This window comes from Choloepus didactylus, chromosome 16 (assembly GCF_015220235.1).
Source record: "Choloepus didactylus isolate mChoDid1 chromosome 16, mChoDid1.pri, whole genome shotgun sequence".
In the NCBI taxonomy this organism is placed as follows: Eukaryota; Metazoa; Chordata; class Mammalia; order Pilosa; family Megalonychidae; genus Choloepus; species Choloepus didactylus.
Genome location: NC_051322.1, coordinates 63,029,112 through 63,048,082, shown reverse-complemented (window position 1 = coordinate 63,048,082; position 18,971 = coordinate 63,029,112). Strand labels below are relative to the sequence as shown.

The 18,971-nt window shown below is 39.7% G+C and overlaps 1 protein-coding gene across 3 annotated transcripts in view; it reads left to right on the top strand.

Moving 5' to 3' along the window:
* The window catches only part of LPIN2 (lipin 2), a 127,335-nt gene extending 123,839 nt beyond the window's left edge, over positions 1–3,496 (top strand). For all 3 annotated transcript variants that reach the window (XM_037806330.1, XM_037806331.1, XM_037806328.1), the window contains one exon: positions 26–3,496. In XM_037806330.1, the coding sequence (XP_037662258.1) occupies positions 26–170 (145 nt within the window). In that variant the 3' untranslated portion in view covers positions 171–3,496. The remainder of the gene's footprint in view (positions 1–25) is intronic.
* Positions 3,497–18,971: the final 15,475 nt, after the last annotated feature.

The following is an 18,971-nucleotide window of genomic DNA, read 5'->3' as shown; positions in this document are numbered from 1 at the left end:
GCCTTTCCCCAAACCCTCCTTCTAGGTATCACAGACTGAGTGAGCTCGTGGAACATGTGTTTCCACTTCTCAATAAAGAACAGAATTCTGCCTTTCCATGCCCAGAGTTCAGCTCTTTTTGCTACTGGCGAGCCCCCATCCCTGATGTGAACCTGGATGACCTGGCCTGAGGGGATGCCTCCCAGGAGTGGGGAGGGCTTCAGTGACGCGGCCTCACAAGACAGAAACACAACTGGCCCTTCTGCTGGGAAGAGGACATCGGGCTAACCTCAGGGCCACAAGTGCTGAGAAGATACAAGCTTTCTGTGAGCCCAAGCTCTCCGAGGCAGGGAGAGGCGTTGCTCCCTGGGGCTGGAGTTGCCATCCTTCTTCACTGTCTCAGGTTGGCTTCTCGGGCTTGATGGTGTCCAGAGCTCGGTGCCCTGAAGGTGAGGAGAAGGCTCTCTTACCTGTATCGATCATCACACGAGCTTTGGGTCCAGTTGTGTGCTGGCTTCTTCTTTAATTGCACGATTTTAAAGGAAGAAGACAGAAGCTAAAGAAGAGTAGACGTGACAAAACATTAACAGAGTGCAGTGTTTTTCCCCTGGGCAGTCAAGATTCCATTTGTCCGTAACAGGGGTTTTCACTGAGGAACAGAGTCCACTGAACCTCCACAGGTCCAGTTAATGTGCTGCTTCTCACCATCTGTGCGCATTCCTTCTCTGGACGGCCTCTTTCCTGCTACACTAATAACAGGACAGCTGCTTTCATGTGCTGACTGGGGCTCCTGCACCAGAGCTTCCTAACTGAGACCTGACTGAGTATTGCCTCTAGCTGAGAGTCCTCTCCCAGATCACATGAGGCCCCTACAACTGTGGTTCCTAATGTGAAACGATATGGGCTTCAGGGGAAGAAAATCACCTCAGATCATAGCTTCTTATCTGTGGCTCCTCTATGACAGGAGACAATTAAGCTATTTCTTAGACCTAGCCAGCAGAAACAGGCTTTGCAGTATAAATTTGATGTCTGCAATAGAAGTCTTATTAGGGGGAGTCACATGTAAAAAAGATATCTGTTTCAGGGGGTCCTTGGAAATGCAGACAGGCAGTTGTATTTGCTCCTGGGAAGAGTCCTTTTCTCTAGCCCTCTGCCTTTTCCTGGTGGAGGTGGGCTTTCTGAAATTGCGTTTAAATTTGTCAGGAGAACACAGTGAAGCTCACTGGCCAACTGGCCAACAGCATTGGGCTTTGGCACCACAGCCACTTGAGCCACTGGCATTCCCATCACAGGCAGGGACGGTAACAGTGGAAAGTGCAGGGTCTGCCATGAGAGGCCTTTCGTGGGGACGCTGTGTATTTTCAGTATAAAGTAAAGAGCTCAATTTACAGACCTGGTTGCACTGAGCTCATGTCAGCTGCCAGAGCCGATAGCACCAGGGCGGGCTGTGTGCCATGAGCCCATCCCTAGGTGGAACCTGGCAAGATCAGGATGGCTGTTGACAATCACCTCAGTATTAAAATCAGGACAACTGTCAGAGAAGAGGCTCTGGGGAGACTGAAAATGACTAACGTTTGTAGTTGTCCATCAGTGCGAGAGCAGAAGCCAAGATTCTCGGAGTCCAGGGGGGCAGGTGCAGGTGTGATGTTCTCAGGATGGTTTCACTTCTGGCTCTTTCACCCAAAATAATAGTAATCTAGAGATGGAGAAATAGGGTGGCATTTTTCCAGATTGGAGAGTTGAAATATCCTGACATTTCAGCCATTTTTCTGTAGTGTTGTTGGATGCGGACGATTTTGAAGTCTCTTGAATGCAGTTCTCAGTGGCAAAACCCGAAGGCACATGTTCCCAGAGAAGAAATGACACATGCTTTCTCCAGTTCAAACCTTCTCACCTTAAATATTTCAGGACTAATGGTTTAATGAGTTGATTCAAGTCTTTATGTACAGTTGACTAGGGAAGTTAGGTTATGTTTATATGAAGTTCTACCTAAGTAGTGAAGTAAAATCCTAGTAGAGCAGATATGCAGTTACTTTATTTCATAAATGCCCTTAGCATGGCCTCACTTAAGCCTTTGGTTTAGAGGTAGAATGTGAGCTTTATGCACTTAGCTGGCGCTTAGTAAGGTTTTTTCCTTTGCATTTATGCGGTACGTAAAATCTTAATATACACCTTCTTTAGTCCTTTTTAGGTTGTCCTTTAAAAAAGTTTTTGACTAGGTAATTTCTTCCTTTTCTTGATTTTGACAAGCTCTTCTCTTTGGACAAATAGGCCTTAGAGAATTCAGCCTGGTTAAGGGTGGCTTGGTCCCCTTGTCCCAGTGTCCACAGCAATAGCCTTTGTCTCTGCAGATTGATCCAGTGGGTATATATGCTAATTACCGTGAGTCTTTTTCCTTATTTAAAGGAGCCCCTCTTACTGAACATAGATGAATTATAGTGTTATGAAAGTATTAAGTTTGTGCTAAAAATCCATTGCCATTTGGTACAAATGATATTTGTTCTTTCCGTGAAAGAGAGATGCCCTTGAGTGTGTTTGTACACAGACCCATCAGGTGGTGAGTTGACAAAGCAGCATCACCCCTATGTTGTTTTCAGTGATGGGAGATATCACGGGGAGGTGCAGGGCAGGTTGGGCTCTTCTAAGTCATTTATCAGTGGCTCCATTGACTAAATGGCCCCTTCCCCTCTTTTCAGTTCAGTCTGACTGTAGTATTTGCTTTTATGTCCATGTGTTTGTTAAAGTTTGTACTTCTGTGAAAGGTAGACATCTGCCTCGTCTTCTGCTTTAGGAAGTACACGTGGGCATGCTAACTCAGCCCCATGTTTGAGTACGGTGTTTTGCTGTGCTTATTAATAATAAAAGCATCTGCATCGTTTTCAACTGGAAAAAGAAAATTATTTACCAGTATGATGTCCTAAAATGAAAGCTGCTAAAAATTATAGGGAGTGTTTTTCAGTCTGGGTGTCCACCCTGACTCTGTTGTCAGGACACTGAGTAGCAGCAGCTAACCAGGTGCCTGGGAAGTACCTCTGCCTTGAGAATGCCACTTGCCTGTGAAACCTGCACACAGCTGTGCTGCAGTTGGTTCTTGAAGGTACGGCGTAAGCGCTTCTCTCCTTGAAAGTTGGCAAATACAAGGTCTTCAGGGAACTTGACCCGCTTTTCAAGTCTCACATTTCTCTGAGAAGCCTTGTTGTCCCATGGCTTAGAGCTTCTGGGTTTAATGAAACTGATTAAAGTAAATGTGCTTTCCAGGTGAGAACTACTTTTTTGGTTTGTTTTGAAGGTAAAAAATAAGAGAGGAAACTTTGCTCATTCAATTTAATAATTAAATCCAGTCTATGATGTATTTGATTATTAGACAGTAATGCCACTAATATTGAGTTGTCAGAAATTCAGTACAGTACTCTTAGTTATGGTCAAGACAATTGTCTTGAGATAAATGACTCATATTTTGGTGCAATGTTTGATGTTCAAAGAAAGATGTTACGAAAATAAACAAATGTAAACCAAATGCATTTGACGCTTTCTTTCCAAGGACATTTAAACCATCTTCTCTATATTCTTGCCAAAAATTGATTATTTCCATAAATTAGCATTCTGATCTCTGCTGACAAATTTATCTACAGAAAGGGCTTCTTTTTGGTGCTGCTTGTTAAAACCTGACTCCAAGAGTGAGGCTACACCCACAGGAACTAACTCTCCTGCTTTGTAGATTCTGCCAGGGAATGATTCATTCATACATGTCATTTCTACTGTTTCCTCACTGGTTTCCACTACATTATATTTACCTCCTATCCTTCAGCCCTTCCAGGTTTCCCTGAGAATAGTGTTCAGAGTCCTTGCTGCCCACCTTTCATTTAAACCCTTCTTGAGTGTGTATTATTGCATATCAATCTTGATGTTTTCCCATCAGATTAAGAGAGGCTAAATGATCTTTGATCAAAAACCATATCCCACATGCTAGTTACATTATCTTTTCCTCTACTCAGGATCACTTGACCCTTACCATAGGCAAGTAGCTGCTGAATATATTGACTAACAACAAGGCCCCCCTCCATTAGCATGTCCATTAAAGTATGACAAGGCTTTCTATTTCATGCTTCTTCACCCTGACTTGATGATTAGCAGAGAGGTCAGGGTAAAGAGAACCATGGGTCTCTGGAGTATACAGACAGGGAATTTCATTATCAACGAAATGGAATTTACCCAGACATGCTGAGAGTTGGGCAGCTTGCCTACAACTCAAGAAGTATAAGAGACAATCAAGGCACTGTGGTCTGGAGAAAAAGATCACCAACAATAAGACATACAGTAGAGTGCCTGGGACCAGGAGTTAAGACATTTTCTTAGGGGAGAGAGGCAGCAATGGGATCCTTGTAAACAGGGAGGTTCCTAAGGCCACAAGCATAGGCCCAGGTCAAGTCACATGTTCAGAAAGGGCTAGAGAGGACCCTGCACTTCTCTTTGGACTGATCTTCAGGTTCACTCGTGAGAGGACTAAGCTCTGGAGGAGAGCACCAGTTACCGCAGATCTAATCTGCAAAGACTGTGAAAGGAGATTTTTGTGTTAGCTCCTGGCATTCAGTGAGAGCTCTGTCACATTACTATCTGAATACAATCTTAAGGAACAGATGACTCAAGACTCCCAGTTAAAACTTTAAAATATTAAAGTGTACAGTATGCAAAAAAAGATCGCAAGATAAATAGGAAGTGATAACCCATCCAACAAGATAAAAATTGCAGACTTAACACATTAAAATATTAAAGGAATAAGATAAAACTTTAGAAACCCATCAATGAAGAAAATCAAACTTTGGCCACACCAAAGAGATTTTTTAAAATGGTTTTCAATTTGCTCAAAGAACTAAAGGGAAAACATGAAAAAGGAAATGAAGGCTATCAGGAAAACAATACATGAACAAAATAGGAATTGCAATAAAGAAACTGAAATAATGAAAAAGAACAAAACAAATACTGGAGTTGAAGACCACAATAACCGATACAAAAAAATTTCCTACAAGCATTTAACAGCAGATTGGAGTTGTCAGAAGAAATAATCAGTGAACCCCAAGATAAAATATTTTAACTTATTCAGTCTGGGCAGCAGAAAGGAAAAAGAAGAATGAAAAACAGTGAACAGAGCCTAAGAGACTTGGGTACGCCATCAAGCTTACCAAAATTCTCATTAAGAGGATCTGAGAAGAAGAAGAAAGAAAGGGGCAGAAAGAATATTCAAAGAAATAATGAAAACTTCCCAAATTTAAGGAAAAACATGAATATACACATCCAAGAAGCCCCATGAACCCCACATGGGAAAACTCAGAGATACATGCCCAGAGACATTATATTCAAACTGTCAAGTGCCAAAGACAAAGAAAGAATCCTGAAAGCTGCAAGAGAAAAGCAATGCAAGAGAGCCTCTATAAGATTAAGTGCCAATTTCTCATCAGAAACCGTGGAGGCAAGAAGGTAGTAGGATGCCATAAAGTGTTGAAAGGAAGTAATTGCCAACTAAGAATTTTGTAGTCAGCAAGACTGTCTTACAAAAATGAGGGCGAGATCAAAACTTTTACGGATAAACAATTGCTGAGGGACTTCATCACCACTAGACCTCCCCTACAAGCACTGCTAAAGGAAGTTCTTCAGATTGAAAGGACAGTAGACTAGACAGAAGAAAACATAGAAAGATCGTCAGTAAAATTAACTACATAGGTAATTATAAATACTAGTACTGTTATTTTTTTGGTTTGTAATAACTCTACTTTTTACTTTTGACAGGATATAAAATGCAAACACATAAAAAGTAATTATAAATCTGTGGTTTTGGACACAGTGTATAAAGATGTAATTTGTGACAAAAACTACGTAAAGATGGGGAACAGAGAAGTATAGGAACACAGTTTGTGTGTGCTATTAAAGGTAAGTTAGTATCAAATCAAATGCGGTAGTTACATTTAAGATGTTAAATTTAAGCCCTGATGTGACCACAACGAAAATATCTGAAGACTGTACACAGAAGGACATGAAAAAGTACTCGAAATGATTCATTACAAACACCAAAATAGGTGGTAGTAGAACTGAGGGACAAAAATGTTATGAGACTTCTAAAAACCAAATAGCAAAATGGCAGAAGTTAACTCTTGCATTGTCAGTAGTTACTGTAAATGTAAATAGATTAAACACTGTACTCATAGGGCAGAGATTGGCAGAATGGATAAAAAAGCACAACCCAGAACTATATACTGTTACATTAAATTCAAAGACACAAGTAAGCTGAAAGTGAAAGGATGGAAGAAATAGCCCATGCAAATAGTAACCAAAAGAGAGCCGCAGTGGCTATACTAATATCAGATAAAACAGACTTTATAAATTCATCAAAAAGATAAATATGTGCCTAACAGCAGGGCCCTTTGAAATATATGAAGCAAATATTGACAGATTTTAAGGGAGAAACAGCTGGGTCTACATTACTAATAGAAAGCTTCCATACATAACTTTCAGTAATGGATAGAAAATCTAGAGAAAAAAATCAATAAGGAAATGTAAGACAATACTGTAAACCAACTAGAACTAACATATAGCGACAGAATGCACATTATTCTCTAGTGCAGAAGGATCATTACCTAGGATAGACCATATATTAGGTCACAAAACAAGTCTCAATAAATTTCAAAAGATTGAAATCATACAACGTATCCTCTCCACCCACAATGGAATGATGCTTAAATGGGTCAAAGAAGGAATCATAAGGAAAATTAAGAAATATCTTGGGACGAATGAAAACAGGAAAACAACATACCAAACTTCAGGATGCATCATAGGTGATGCTCAGAGGGAAATTTATAGCTCAAAATTGCTACACTAAAAAGGAAGAAAGATCTCAAACCAGTTAACCTAATCTCACACCTGGAGGAACTAGCAAAAACCCCAAAGTGAGCAGAAGGAAGGAAATAAAGATTAGAGCAGAGATAGATGACATAGAGAATTAAAAAACAAGGAGAATCTACAAAAACAAAAGTTGGTTCCATGAAGAGATCAATGAAATTGACAAGCCTTTAGCTAAACTGACCAAAAAAGAAGACACAAATAACTAGAACCATAAAAGGGGACATTACTACTAACCCCACAGAAATAAAAAAGACTAATAAGAGGATACTGTGAACATCTGTATGCCAACAAATTAGATATACTAGATAAAATGGACAAACTCTTAGAAACACGTGAACTGCCTATGCTGACTCAAGAAGAAATGGAAGATCTCAAAGAGCGGGAGTCAGTAAGCAAAATCCTCTCAACAAAGAAAAGCTCAGAACCAGATGGCTTCACAGGGGAATTGACCAAACATTTCAAAAAGAATTTTTTCCAAAAAGTTGAAGAGAATGGAACACTCCCTAACTCATTCTATGAGAACAGTATCACCTTAGTACCAAAGCCAGATAAAGAGGTCACAAGAAAAGAAAGCTACAGATACCCTTTATGAATATAGATGCAAAAATCCTCCGCAAAATACTAACAGCAAACCAAATCCAATAGCACATCAAAAGAAATACATACCATGATCCAGTGGGATTCATCCCAGGTACGCATGGGTGATTACACGTAAGAAAACCAGTTAGCGTAATACACCACATTAACAGAACAAAGGTTAAAAAACACATGATCATCTCAACTGATGCACAAAAGACCTTTGACAAGATTCAGCATCTGTTCTTGATAAAAACACTTAAAAAGCTAGGAATTGTAGGAAACTTCCTCAACACGATAAAGGGCATCTATGGAAAACCCACATCTAACATCATACCTAATGAACAAGACAAGGATGCCCGCTGGCATCACTGTTAACACTGTACTGGAAGTTCTAGCCAGAGCAATTGGGCAAGAGAAAGAAATAAATTGGAAAGGAAGAAAATAAGCTTTCTAAGCTTTCCCCAGTTTAAAGAGGTCATGTCCCTATATGCAGAAAATCCTGACAAATCTACAGCTAAGCTACTGGAATTAATCAATGAATTCAGCAAAGTGCCAGGGTACAAAATTGACATGCAAAACCAAGCAGTGTTACTAGTTACTAGTAATAAACAATCTAAAAAAGATATCAGGAAAAAGTTCCACTTAAGAAAGCAACTAAGAGTGAAATGTCTGCAAATAAATCTAACCAAGGATGTAAAGGACTTGTACACAGAAAACTCTAAGACATTGCTTGAAAGAAACTAAAAACCTCAGTAAATGGGAAGACATTCCATGTTCATGTATTGGAAGACTATATTGTTAAGATGTCAGTTCTCCCCACAGTGACTTACAGATTCAACACAATTCCAATCAAAATTCCAACAGCTTACAGAAATGGAAAAGCCAATCATCAAATTCATATGGAAGGCTAAGGAGCCCCAAATATCCAAAGCCATCTTGAAAAAGAAGAAAGAAGTTTGAGGATTCCACATTTCGCAATCTTAAGATATATTACAAAGCCATAGTAATTTAAACAGTGTGGGACTAGCACAAGGCTAGACATAGAGACCAGTGTAATCACATGGAGAGTTCTGAAATCAGTTATGGCCAACTGTTTTTGGACATGGTGCCAAGCGCACTCAATGGGGAAACAATAGTCCTTTCAACAAATGGTGCTGGGAAAACTGGAAGTCCACATACGAAAGAATGAAAGTGGACCCCAACTTCACATCATATACAAAAATAATTCAGAATGGACCTTAGACCTAAATACAAGAACCAGAACTATAAAACTCCTAGAATAAAACATAGGGAAGCATCTTCAGGACCTTGTGTTAGGCAATAGTTTCTTAGGTTTTATAGACAAACCACAAGCAACAAAAGAAAAAACAGATAAATGGGAATGCATCAAAATTTAAAGCTTGTGTGCATCAGAGGACTTTATGAAAGTAAAAAGACAACCTACTTAATGGGAGAAAATATTTGGAAGCCACATCTCTGATAACGGTTTAATATCCAGAATATATTAAGAAACCCTACAAGTCAAAAATAAAAAGCTCATTTTACAAATGAGCAGCAGATTTGAATGGCCAAAAAGCACATGAAAAGATGTTCAACATCACTAGCTGTTAGGGAAATGCATATCAAAACCACAATGAGATACCATTTCACACCTACTGGAATGGCCACTATTAAACAAACAGAAAACTACAAATGTTGTAGAGGATGTGGAGAAATAGGAACACTCATTCACTGCTAGTGGTAATGTAAGATGGTGCAGCTGCTGTGGAAGATGGTTTGGTGGTTCCTCAGAAAGTCAAATATAGGATTAATATGACCCAGCAATCCTACTTCTGGGCATATAACCAAAAGAAAGCAGGGATTTAAATAGATATTTGCACACCAATGTTCACAGCAGCATTATTCACAATTGCCAAAAGTTGGAAGCAACCCAAGTGCCCATCAACAAATGAATGACTAAGTAATGTGGTATATAAATGCAGTGGAATATTATTCAGCCATAAAAAGGAATGGAGTTCTGATATGTGTGACAACATAGATGAACCTTAAAGACATCATGTTAAGTAAAGTAAGCCAGACACAGAGAGACAAATATTGTATGACCTCACTAAAATGAAATAATTACAATAAGCAAACTCATAGAGTCAGAATCTAGAATATAGAATACTAGGGGAAGGGAATGAGGAATTAAGGCTTAAATTTGTACAGAGTTTCTGTTTGGACTGATGATAAAATTTTGGTAATGAATGGTGGGGATGGTAGCACAACATTGTGAATGTAATTAATAGCACTGAATTACATACATGAATGTGGTTAAAAGGGGAAATTTTAGAAATTTAAAACACTGTGCAACACAGTGAGCCCCATCATAAACATGGACTGTTGTTAATAGTACAAGTATGAAAATGTTCTTTCATGAGTTGTAACAAATTTACCACACTAATGCAAGGTGTTAATAATAGGACACTATATGTGAACTCTGCATTTTATGCATGGTTTTTCTGTAAACCTACTGCTTCAATTTAAACAAAAAAATTTTAAAACAAGCCTCCCAAACACAGAAAAGCCTAGGACCTGATGGCTTCATTGGTGAATTTTGCCAAAAAACAGTTAATTACTGTTAATTACAGTTAATACCAACCCTGCTCAAACTCTCCCAGAAAATTGAAGAGGATTGAACACTTCCAAACTCAATCAAGCCAGCATCACTTTAATATCACAGTCAGATAAAGTTACACAAGAAATGAAAACTAAAGACAAAAATTCCTTATGAATATAGATGCAAAAATCCTCAACAAAATTACTAGCAAAACTGAATCCAACAGCACAGTAAAGGATTATATACTCAAGTGAGATTTTATCCCAGGAGTGCAAGGGTGGTCCAACATAAGAAAACCAATTTATTGTAACACCATGTTGAGAGAATGAAGGGGAGGGAAATGACATGAGCATCTCAATTGACAGAAAAAGCATTTGACAAGATCCAGCACCCCTTATTGATAAAAAGATTCAGAAAACTAGGAATAGAAGGAAACTTCTTCAATGTGATAAAGGGTACATAGGAAGAGCCCCAAGTTCACATCATACTCATCAATAAAAAGACCGAAAACTTTCCCCTCAGGTGTGGAACAAGACAAGGATGCCTACTTTCACCAGTGCTATTCTACATTGTACTGGAAGTTCTAGGCAGAGCAATGAAGCAAGACAAAGAATTAAAAGGCATCCAAGTTGGAAAGGAAGAAGTAAAACTTTCCCTATTTGCAGAGGACATGATCCTACATAGAGAAAATCCTGGGAAACTTGCAATAAAGCTACTAGAGGTAATAAACAAATTAAGCAAAGTTTCAGGATACAATATCAACATGGAAAAATCAGTGGTATTTTTATACACTAATAATGAGCAACCTGAAATGGAAAACAAAAGAGAAAGTTGAATTAGAACAGCAATTAAAATAAAATAGGAGTAAATTTAAACAAATATATTTTCTGGGATCAACAGAGAAACAGAACCCACAGGAGATATATGTACACATTAAGAGATTTTATCTAGTAATTGGCTCACATGACCATGGAGATTGGCAAGTCCAAATTATATAGGGCAGGGCCCAAGTTGGAAATGCCAATGACGGTGAGAATTCTGAAATCCTCAGTTCTAGCTTTAAGATCAACTGATTGAATGAGGAGATTCCACTGCTGAGGGCAATTTCCTCTGCTGATTGTAGATGCAGTCAACTTATTCACACAAGTAGTAATCAGACTAGAGCTTGCTTGACCAAACAACACAAAACCTAGCTAAACTGACACATGAAATTAAACATAACAGTGCACCACTTGTCAACTTGGTACCCAGTATGTCTTAAACCATAATGACTCTCCAAATAAAGACAATAACATAGTCATACTTTTACCTACCGTAATACAAATGTCCCACATACAATCAAAAACACACTAAACACTTGCCCCCAAGGATGCAAGTCTTTGCGGTATAGTCACTCTTATCCTTGATATCCTGTAACTTAGACACTACGATATACAGTTAATATGCCTATGTTATATGATAAGAGGATAAGAAAGAAAAATATTTCTTCTATGTATATATACAAATATTTATTCTATGTATATTTAGAAATATATTCATAACAAAGAAGAAATACTCAAAACCATTAAGTCCTCACTTGTGCATGTGGTCATAGCTGACATTTATAACTACCTTCTTCCACTATCCATACATATTCCCTTTATCCTCAGCAGACATCTAGGTTGGTTGTGGTTGTTTGCCTCACAGGGTGACCCAAATCATTCCTGAAGTGTCTGGGCCATTAGTAGTCCTGCCTGGATCGGGTGGCTGTTGTTTTCCATTGACTTTTAACACAGGGCATTAGTACTGAGACACTAAGGGATTTCCTGTATTCTAGGCATACTCTTCTTTAACTCCACTGTGTAGTAGCAATCCAATTTCCCCTTAGCAATCAGGACCAATCACCCTAGCCAGCACAGTAACTCCTTTCTTTGCCTGTTGGTTCAGAGGCATGAGAAGCCCAAAGTGGAAGTCGTAGCATCCAGTCCAATGGAATCATTGTCTCTCCTGGTGGAAGCACTCCTCCCTTTGAAACTAAGATTTTCAGACCAGTAGAGCATAAGATCACAGGGACAGGAAGCAAAAATTTTCCAAATGGAAGACTATGAGTAGTACTGGTGCCACTCCCATTTCCACCCCATAATTCCTAGATCCATGAATCCAAGCTATGGCAGAAAAAGCACCTTAGATGAGATGCTGATTTAGAGCATATACAGGCTCCCGGAGAACACTGCCTCAGCCGGCTAAAGAATTGCCACCTGTGCCGGTTTGAGTGTATTGTGTCCCCCAAATGCCATTATCTTTGTGGTCTTGTGTGAGGCAGAAGTTTTGGTGCTGGTTGGATTTGCTTGGAGTGTGCCCCACCCAGCTGTGGGTAATGATTTTGATGAGATGTTCCTATGGAGGCATGGCCCCGCCCATTCGGGGTGGGCCTTGAGCAGTGGAGCTATATAAATGAGCTGACTCAAAGAGAAGGAAGTGAGTGCAGCTGGGAGTGATGTTTTCAAGAGGAGCAAGCTTGCTAGAGAGGAACATCCTGGGAGAAAGCCATTTTGAGGCCGGAGCTCTGGAGCAGACACCGGCTGCCTTCCCAGTTAACAGAGGTTTTCCGGATGCCATTGGCCATCCTCCGGTGAAGGTACCCGATTGCTGATGTGTTACCCTGGACGCTTTGTGGCCTTAAGACTGTAACTGTGTAGCGAAATAAACCCCCGTTTTATAAAAGCCTATCCATCTCTGGTGCTTTGCATTCTGCAGCATTAGCAAACTAGAACACCACCCACTTGATGCTGTAATTGAGTCTGCAAAAGGCTATTCTGCCATTTTTCCAATCCAGCTGCTTCAGGATGATGTGGGGGGGAAGGTAAGACCAATGAATTCCATGAGCATAGGCCCCTTGCCACGTTTCATTTACTGTGAAGTGTATCCTTGATCAGAAGCAATGCTGTGTGGAATCCACGACAGTGGATAATAGATTCTGTAAGTCCACAAATGGTAGTTTTGGCAGAAGCATTTTGTACAAAGAAGAAATATCTGTATCCAGAGTGTCCATTCTAGTAAGCAAAACATGGCCCCTTCCATGGTAAAAGTGGTCCAATGTAGTTGATCTGTCACTAGGTAGCAGAGTGATCACCTCAGGGAATGGTGCTGTTATCAGGGACTGTGTTGGTCTCGGCTGCTGGTAGATAGGGCACTCAAAAATGGTGTAGCCAGGTCAGCCTTGGTGAATGGAAGTCCATGTTGTTGGGCCCATGCATAACCTCCATCCCTCCCACCATGGCCACTTTGACCATGAGCCCATTGGGCAATGACAGGAGTGGCTGGGGAAGGAAGAGATGTGCCCATAGAACTGATCATCCTATCCAATTGATTATTAAAACCCTGCTCCCCAGAAGTCACCCCCTGGTGAGCGTTCACATTGGACACAAATATCTGTTTTTTTGCCCATTCATAAAGATCTATCCACATACCTCTCTTCTAATGGAGCGAGTCCTCTTTGTCACCAATTTTCCAATCATGTTCCTTCTCAACTTGATGCATTGTGGGTCAGACAACACCCAGCTCATGATAGGCAACTGGGGTCGCATGGTAACTTGGTGGCCCACGGTTAAGCATTCAGTCTCTACTAAGGCCCAGTAGCAAGCCAAAACCTATTTCTCAAAAGGAGAGTAGTTACACGCAGAGGATAGCAGAGCTTTGCACCAAAATCCTAAGGGTCTGTGCTGTGATTCTCCTATGGGGGCCTGCCAAAGACCCCAAACAGCATCTCTGCCACTGATACTTCAAGCACCACTGGATCTGCTAGTACATACGGAACAAATGGCAGAGCCGGCTTCATCTGTTGGAGAGCCTCCTCTTGTTCTAGTCCCTACTCAAAACTAGCAGCTTTTCAGATCACTTGGTAAATGGGCTGGAATAACACACCCAAAAGAAGAATATGTTACCCGCAAATCCAAAAAGGCCAACTAGGTGCGGTGCCTCTTTGGTTGTAGGTAGGGGAAAGAAAAAACCACTTATCCTTTGCCTTAGAAGGAATATCTTGACATGTCCCATACTACTTGATGCTTACAAATTTCCCTGAGGGGAAGGCCCTTGAATTTTTTTGTTGGATATATCTCCCACCATCTGACATGCAAAGCCTTACCAGTAACTCTAGAGCAGTTGCTACTTCTTGCTCACTAAGTTCAGTCAGCATAATGTCATCAATGTAATAGACCATTGTGATGTTTTGTGGAAGGGAAAGACAATCAAGTTTCCTGCAGGTTAGCTTATGACAAAGGGCTAGAGAGTTGACATACCCCTGAGGGAGGACAGTGAAGGTGTATTGCTGGCTTTGCCAGCTGAAAGCAAACTTTTTCTGGTGGCTTTTACTAACAGTTAACAAGATTAAAGCATTTGCCAGATCAGTAACTGCTTACCAGGTGCCAAGGGATGTGTTGATTTGCTCAAGTAATGATACCACATCTGGAACAGCAGCTGAAATTGGAGTCGCCATCTCATTTAGTTTATGATGATCCACTGTCATCCTCCAAGATTTAAGTGTTTTCTGCACAGGCCAAATAGGACAGTTGAATTAGGGATGTGCTGGGAATCGCCACCCCTATATCTGTCAAATCCTTGAGGGTAGCACTAATCTCTGCAATCCCTCTAGGAATCCAGTATTGCTTTTGATTTACTACTTTTTTTTTTTTTTTAGGTAGAGGCATTTCTAGTGGCTTCCACTTGGCCTTTCCTTCCATAATAGCCCTCACTCCACAAGTCAAGGAACCAATGTGGGGATTCTGACATATGCTGAGTATGTCTATTACAAATATGCATTCAAGAACTGGGGAAATAACCACAGAATGAGTTTGGAAACTTACTGGACTCACTGTGAGATGGACCTGAGCTAAAACTCCTTTGCATCACCAGCCTCCATAAGCCCCTACTCCGATGGTGGACCGCTGTGATGTTCTGGGCCTCAAGGAATTAATGTCAGCTCCACGCAAGTGCTCAGTAGTCCCTGAAATATCCGCTCATTTCCTTTTCTTCAGTGCACAGTCACCTTGGTAAAAGGCTACAGATCCCTTTAGGGAAGACCGAGTAGAAGATTAACAGTATACATTGTTGGCAGTGTCACAGGGTCCTTCCTCAAGGGGACCCAGCCTTCTCTTCAGTCAAGGTGTTCTAGGTCTAAACGGATTCAAGTCTGGGAATTTATTTAGGGACCGTGACTCTGTTCATTTGACCTAGAGCTCTTCTGCTTATACAGATCAAGTAAGAATTTAGTAAACTGCCTGTCTATTTCACTTCTAGCTACCTCATGATCAATAGCCAATGCCATAGGTCTCTGTGAGTCAGACTATTCTGATTACTGCCTTGACTCCGCTGTCCATTACAGTAGCCACACACACCTTGTCTTTGGCCATTAAGTGCCGCCATGTGGTTCCTGCCAACCCAGGATCTGATCATCCTCCTTGTATTTAAGGAGCCAAGTTCAGTGACAGCAGTTCCCACAGTAATATCTGACTTACAGAAAGGAAAGATCACAAATTTATTCCTCACAGTCCTGGTGAAAGGTATGTTCTGTAGACATTCCCAGGGTGGGTAAGCAGGTCTTACATGATGAATCCACTCTGACATTCAATTCTCTCTACGCCTTTGAATATCTCCGTCTACATTATACCAGGGCAATTCTGGCATTTCAGCGTCATTTACCATTGGCATTTTTAGTCCGTGTTTCAGCCAATCAAACAAACTGTTAAGAGCCCTTTCTAATCCCTCAAGCAACAACACTGAATCCACAATCTCTGCTTAGTGGACCTATATCAATATATTCAGCCTGATCCAACTTCATGTTTTTTCAACCATTATCCCCAACATATTCCCCTGTGTGGGATAATCATGCTATGTTGGAAAAATCAGGCAATTCTTTTGGAGTATAGTGCACCTCCCCATGGGTCATCCTTTGTACCTCACCGTTCAGGGCCTATTGGGACTTCAGTCTGTTGATAAGTCTGGAAGCGAAGAGGTCTGGGTCATGAGAGAAATCAGCAGTGTCTTGAAAGTTAACTACCTCGGGATTCTTATAGGTTTATCAGGCAAAGCAGCGTTAACCTCTTCAGAATGAGGTGGGGTGGCTGATTCTTCAGGGCAGACCATTACAGGTTTACCTGGCAAGGAAGACTCAGCAGAATTTGGGGTTCATGTCCCCACCATCATTATCAGCCTGTATGTCCCCATTCTAATTTTCAGTATCCCATTCCTTCCCAATCAATGTCCTCACTTTTACAGTAGACACCATGCAGTATTAGGAGTTCAATTTGCACTGTTATTCAGCTATTTGCAGGATGAGAATGTACATCTGACATTCAGAAATCTCAACTCCGTGGCTACATTGAGAACTCCTTTCAGGAAAAACACAGAAACTTTCATGTCATTCAAATGGTGCTTAAGCTGGGAATTTGAAGCCCTGAGCTCATCCTTTAACAACTTTATCCAGCATATTTAGGAACAACCAACTAACCCCATTATTCTTTTTAACCTCCCCCAAATCTTCTAAGGTTTCAAGTACACTCTTAGCCAGAGCCTTGCCTCATAAGCATTTGAGTAGCTGAATCCAATGGCAATATTTTACATGTCTCTATTGCCAATTCATGCCATGGACTATCGGTGCCCTCTTGATCATTGGAAATAGTCATCAGTGCTTTTAAATCTAATCAGATTAGAGAACCAATTTGAAAAAACCCATAACCAACCCAGAAATCTCTTTCTTAAGATTTCTGTTTCTCAAGAACCACTCTCAATACCAGAATCTGTATCAGGCAGGATTCTTTAGAGAAACAGAACTGACAGGATATATATGTAAATATTAAGAGATTACAGGAATTGACTCACATGATTATAGGGATTGGGATGTCCGAATTCCATAGGGTAGGCCACAAGTTTGAAACTGATGTGAGTGAGGTTGAATTCCCAAGGAGAAGCTGGTTGGCTGAAGTAAAGACAAATTCTTTCTGACTTCTAGAATCTTCAGTTCTGGCTTTAATACCTCCAACTGCCTGGATTAAAAGACTGTCCTAATTGCAGATGGCAGTTTCCTTTGTCAACTGTAGATCCAACCAGCAGACTACAGATGCAAGTCCATCTATAAAATACTCTCACAGTAATAAGGTTAGAGTCTGCTTGAACAAACAACTGGACACCATAACCTAGCCAAGTTGACATCTCAAATTAACCATCACATCAAGGAAGTAAAGGACTTGTACATAGAAAATGACAAAATATTGCCTGAAAGAAATTAAAGAAGACCTAAATAAATGGAAAGACATTCTGTGTTCATGGATCGGAAGATTAAATATTGTTAAAATGTCAATTTTACCCACTGCCTTTTACAGATTCAACACAATTCCAATAAAAATTCCAACAGCCTTCCTTGCAGAAGTGGAAAAGCCAATTGTCAAATTCATATGAAAGGTCCTGAATAGCCAAAACCATTGTGAAAAAGAAAAATTGGAAGGCTCACATTTCTCAATTTTAAAACTTATTACAAAGGTAAAGTAATAAAAAACAGTGTGGTACTGGCACAAAGATAAACATGAAAACCAGTGGAATAGAATTTAGAGTTCAGAAATAACCCTCATATCTATGGCCTACTGATTTTTTAAAAAACTTTAAGTCTCTATATTTTTTTATTTAACTTTTTAAATTAGAGAAGTTGTCGGTTTATGGAAAAAATCCCTTAAATATTACAGCATTCACATATACTCCCTATTGTTGACCCTTTGCATTAGTGGGGGTACCTCTGTTACAGCTGATGAAAGAAAATTAAAATTTACTGTTAACTATAGTCCATAGTTTACATTAGGTGTATTTTCCCCATATATACCCTATTACTAACACCTTGTATTAGTGTGGTACATTTGCTGTAATTCATGAAAAAAATTTTTATACTTGTACTATTAACTATAGTTCATTGTTTACAATAGGGTTCACTGTTTTATCTTTTAATTGTACTTTTAATTCTATATTTTACTTTCTAATTTTTATTCTAATAACATAGATACAATCTAAAACTTCCTCTTTTAACCACATTCACATACATAATTTAGTGCTGTTAATTCCATCTACAGTAATGTGCTACCATCACCACCATCCATTTCCAAAACTTTACCATGAAACTAAAAACAAATTCTGTACAAATTAAGCATTGACACTCCATTCTCTGCCTCCATCCCAGCCCCTGGTAACCAGTATCATATATTCTAACTCTATGAGTTTGCTTACATCAAATTGTTTCATATCAGCGATCATACAATAGTTTTCCTTTTGTGTCTGGCTTACTTCACTCGGCATAATGTCTTCAGGTTGTCGCATGTATCAGGACTTCATTCCTTTTTACGACTAAATAATATTCTATTACATGTATGCATCACATTTTGTTTATCCATTCATCAGTTGATGTACACTTGGGTTCCTTCCATCTTTTTGAAATTGTGAATAATGCTGCTATGAACATCGCTGTGCAAGTATCTGTTCGAGTCCCTGCTTTCAATTCTTTGGGGTATATACATAGTAGAGGGATTGCTGGGTCATGTGATAATTCTATACTTGATTTCTTACAAACCTCCAACTGTCTTCCACAGCAGCTGCACCATTGTACATTTCCACCAGCAATGAATGAATGTTCCTATTTCTCCACAATTCCTCAAACACTTGTAATTTTTTGTGTTTTTTTTTTTAATACTAGCCATTATAGTGGGAATGAAATGCTATCTCATTGTGTTTTTGATTTACATTTCCCTAATAGTTAGTGATGTGGAACATCTTTACATGTGCCTTTTGGCCATTTGTATATCTTTGAAGAAATGTCTATTCAAGTCTCTTGTCCATTTTTAAATTGGGTAGTTTGTCTTTTTATTTTTGAATTGTAGGATTTCTTTATATATTCTGGGTATTAATC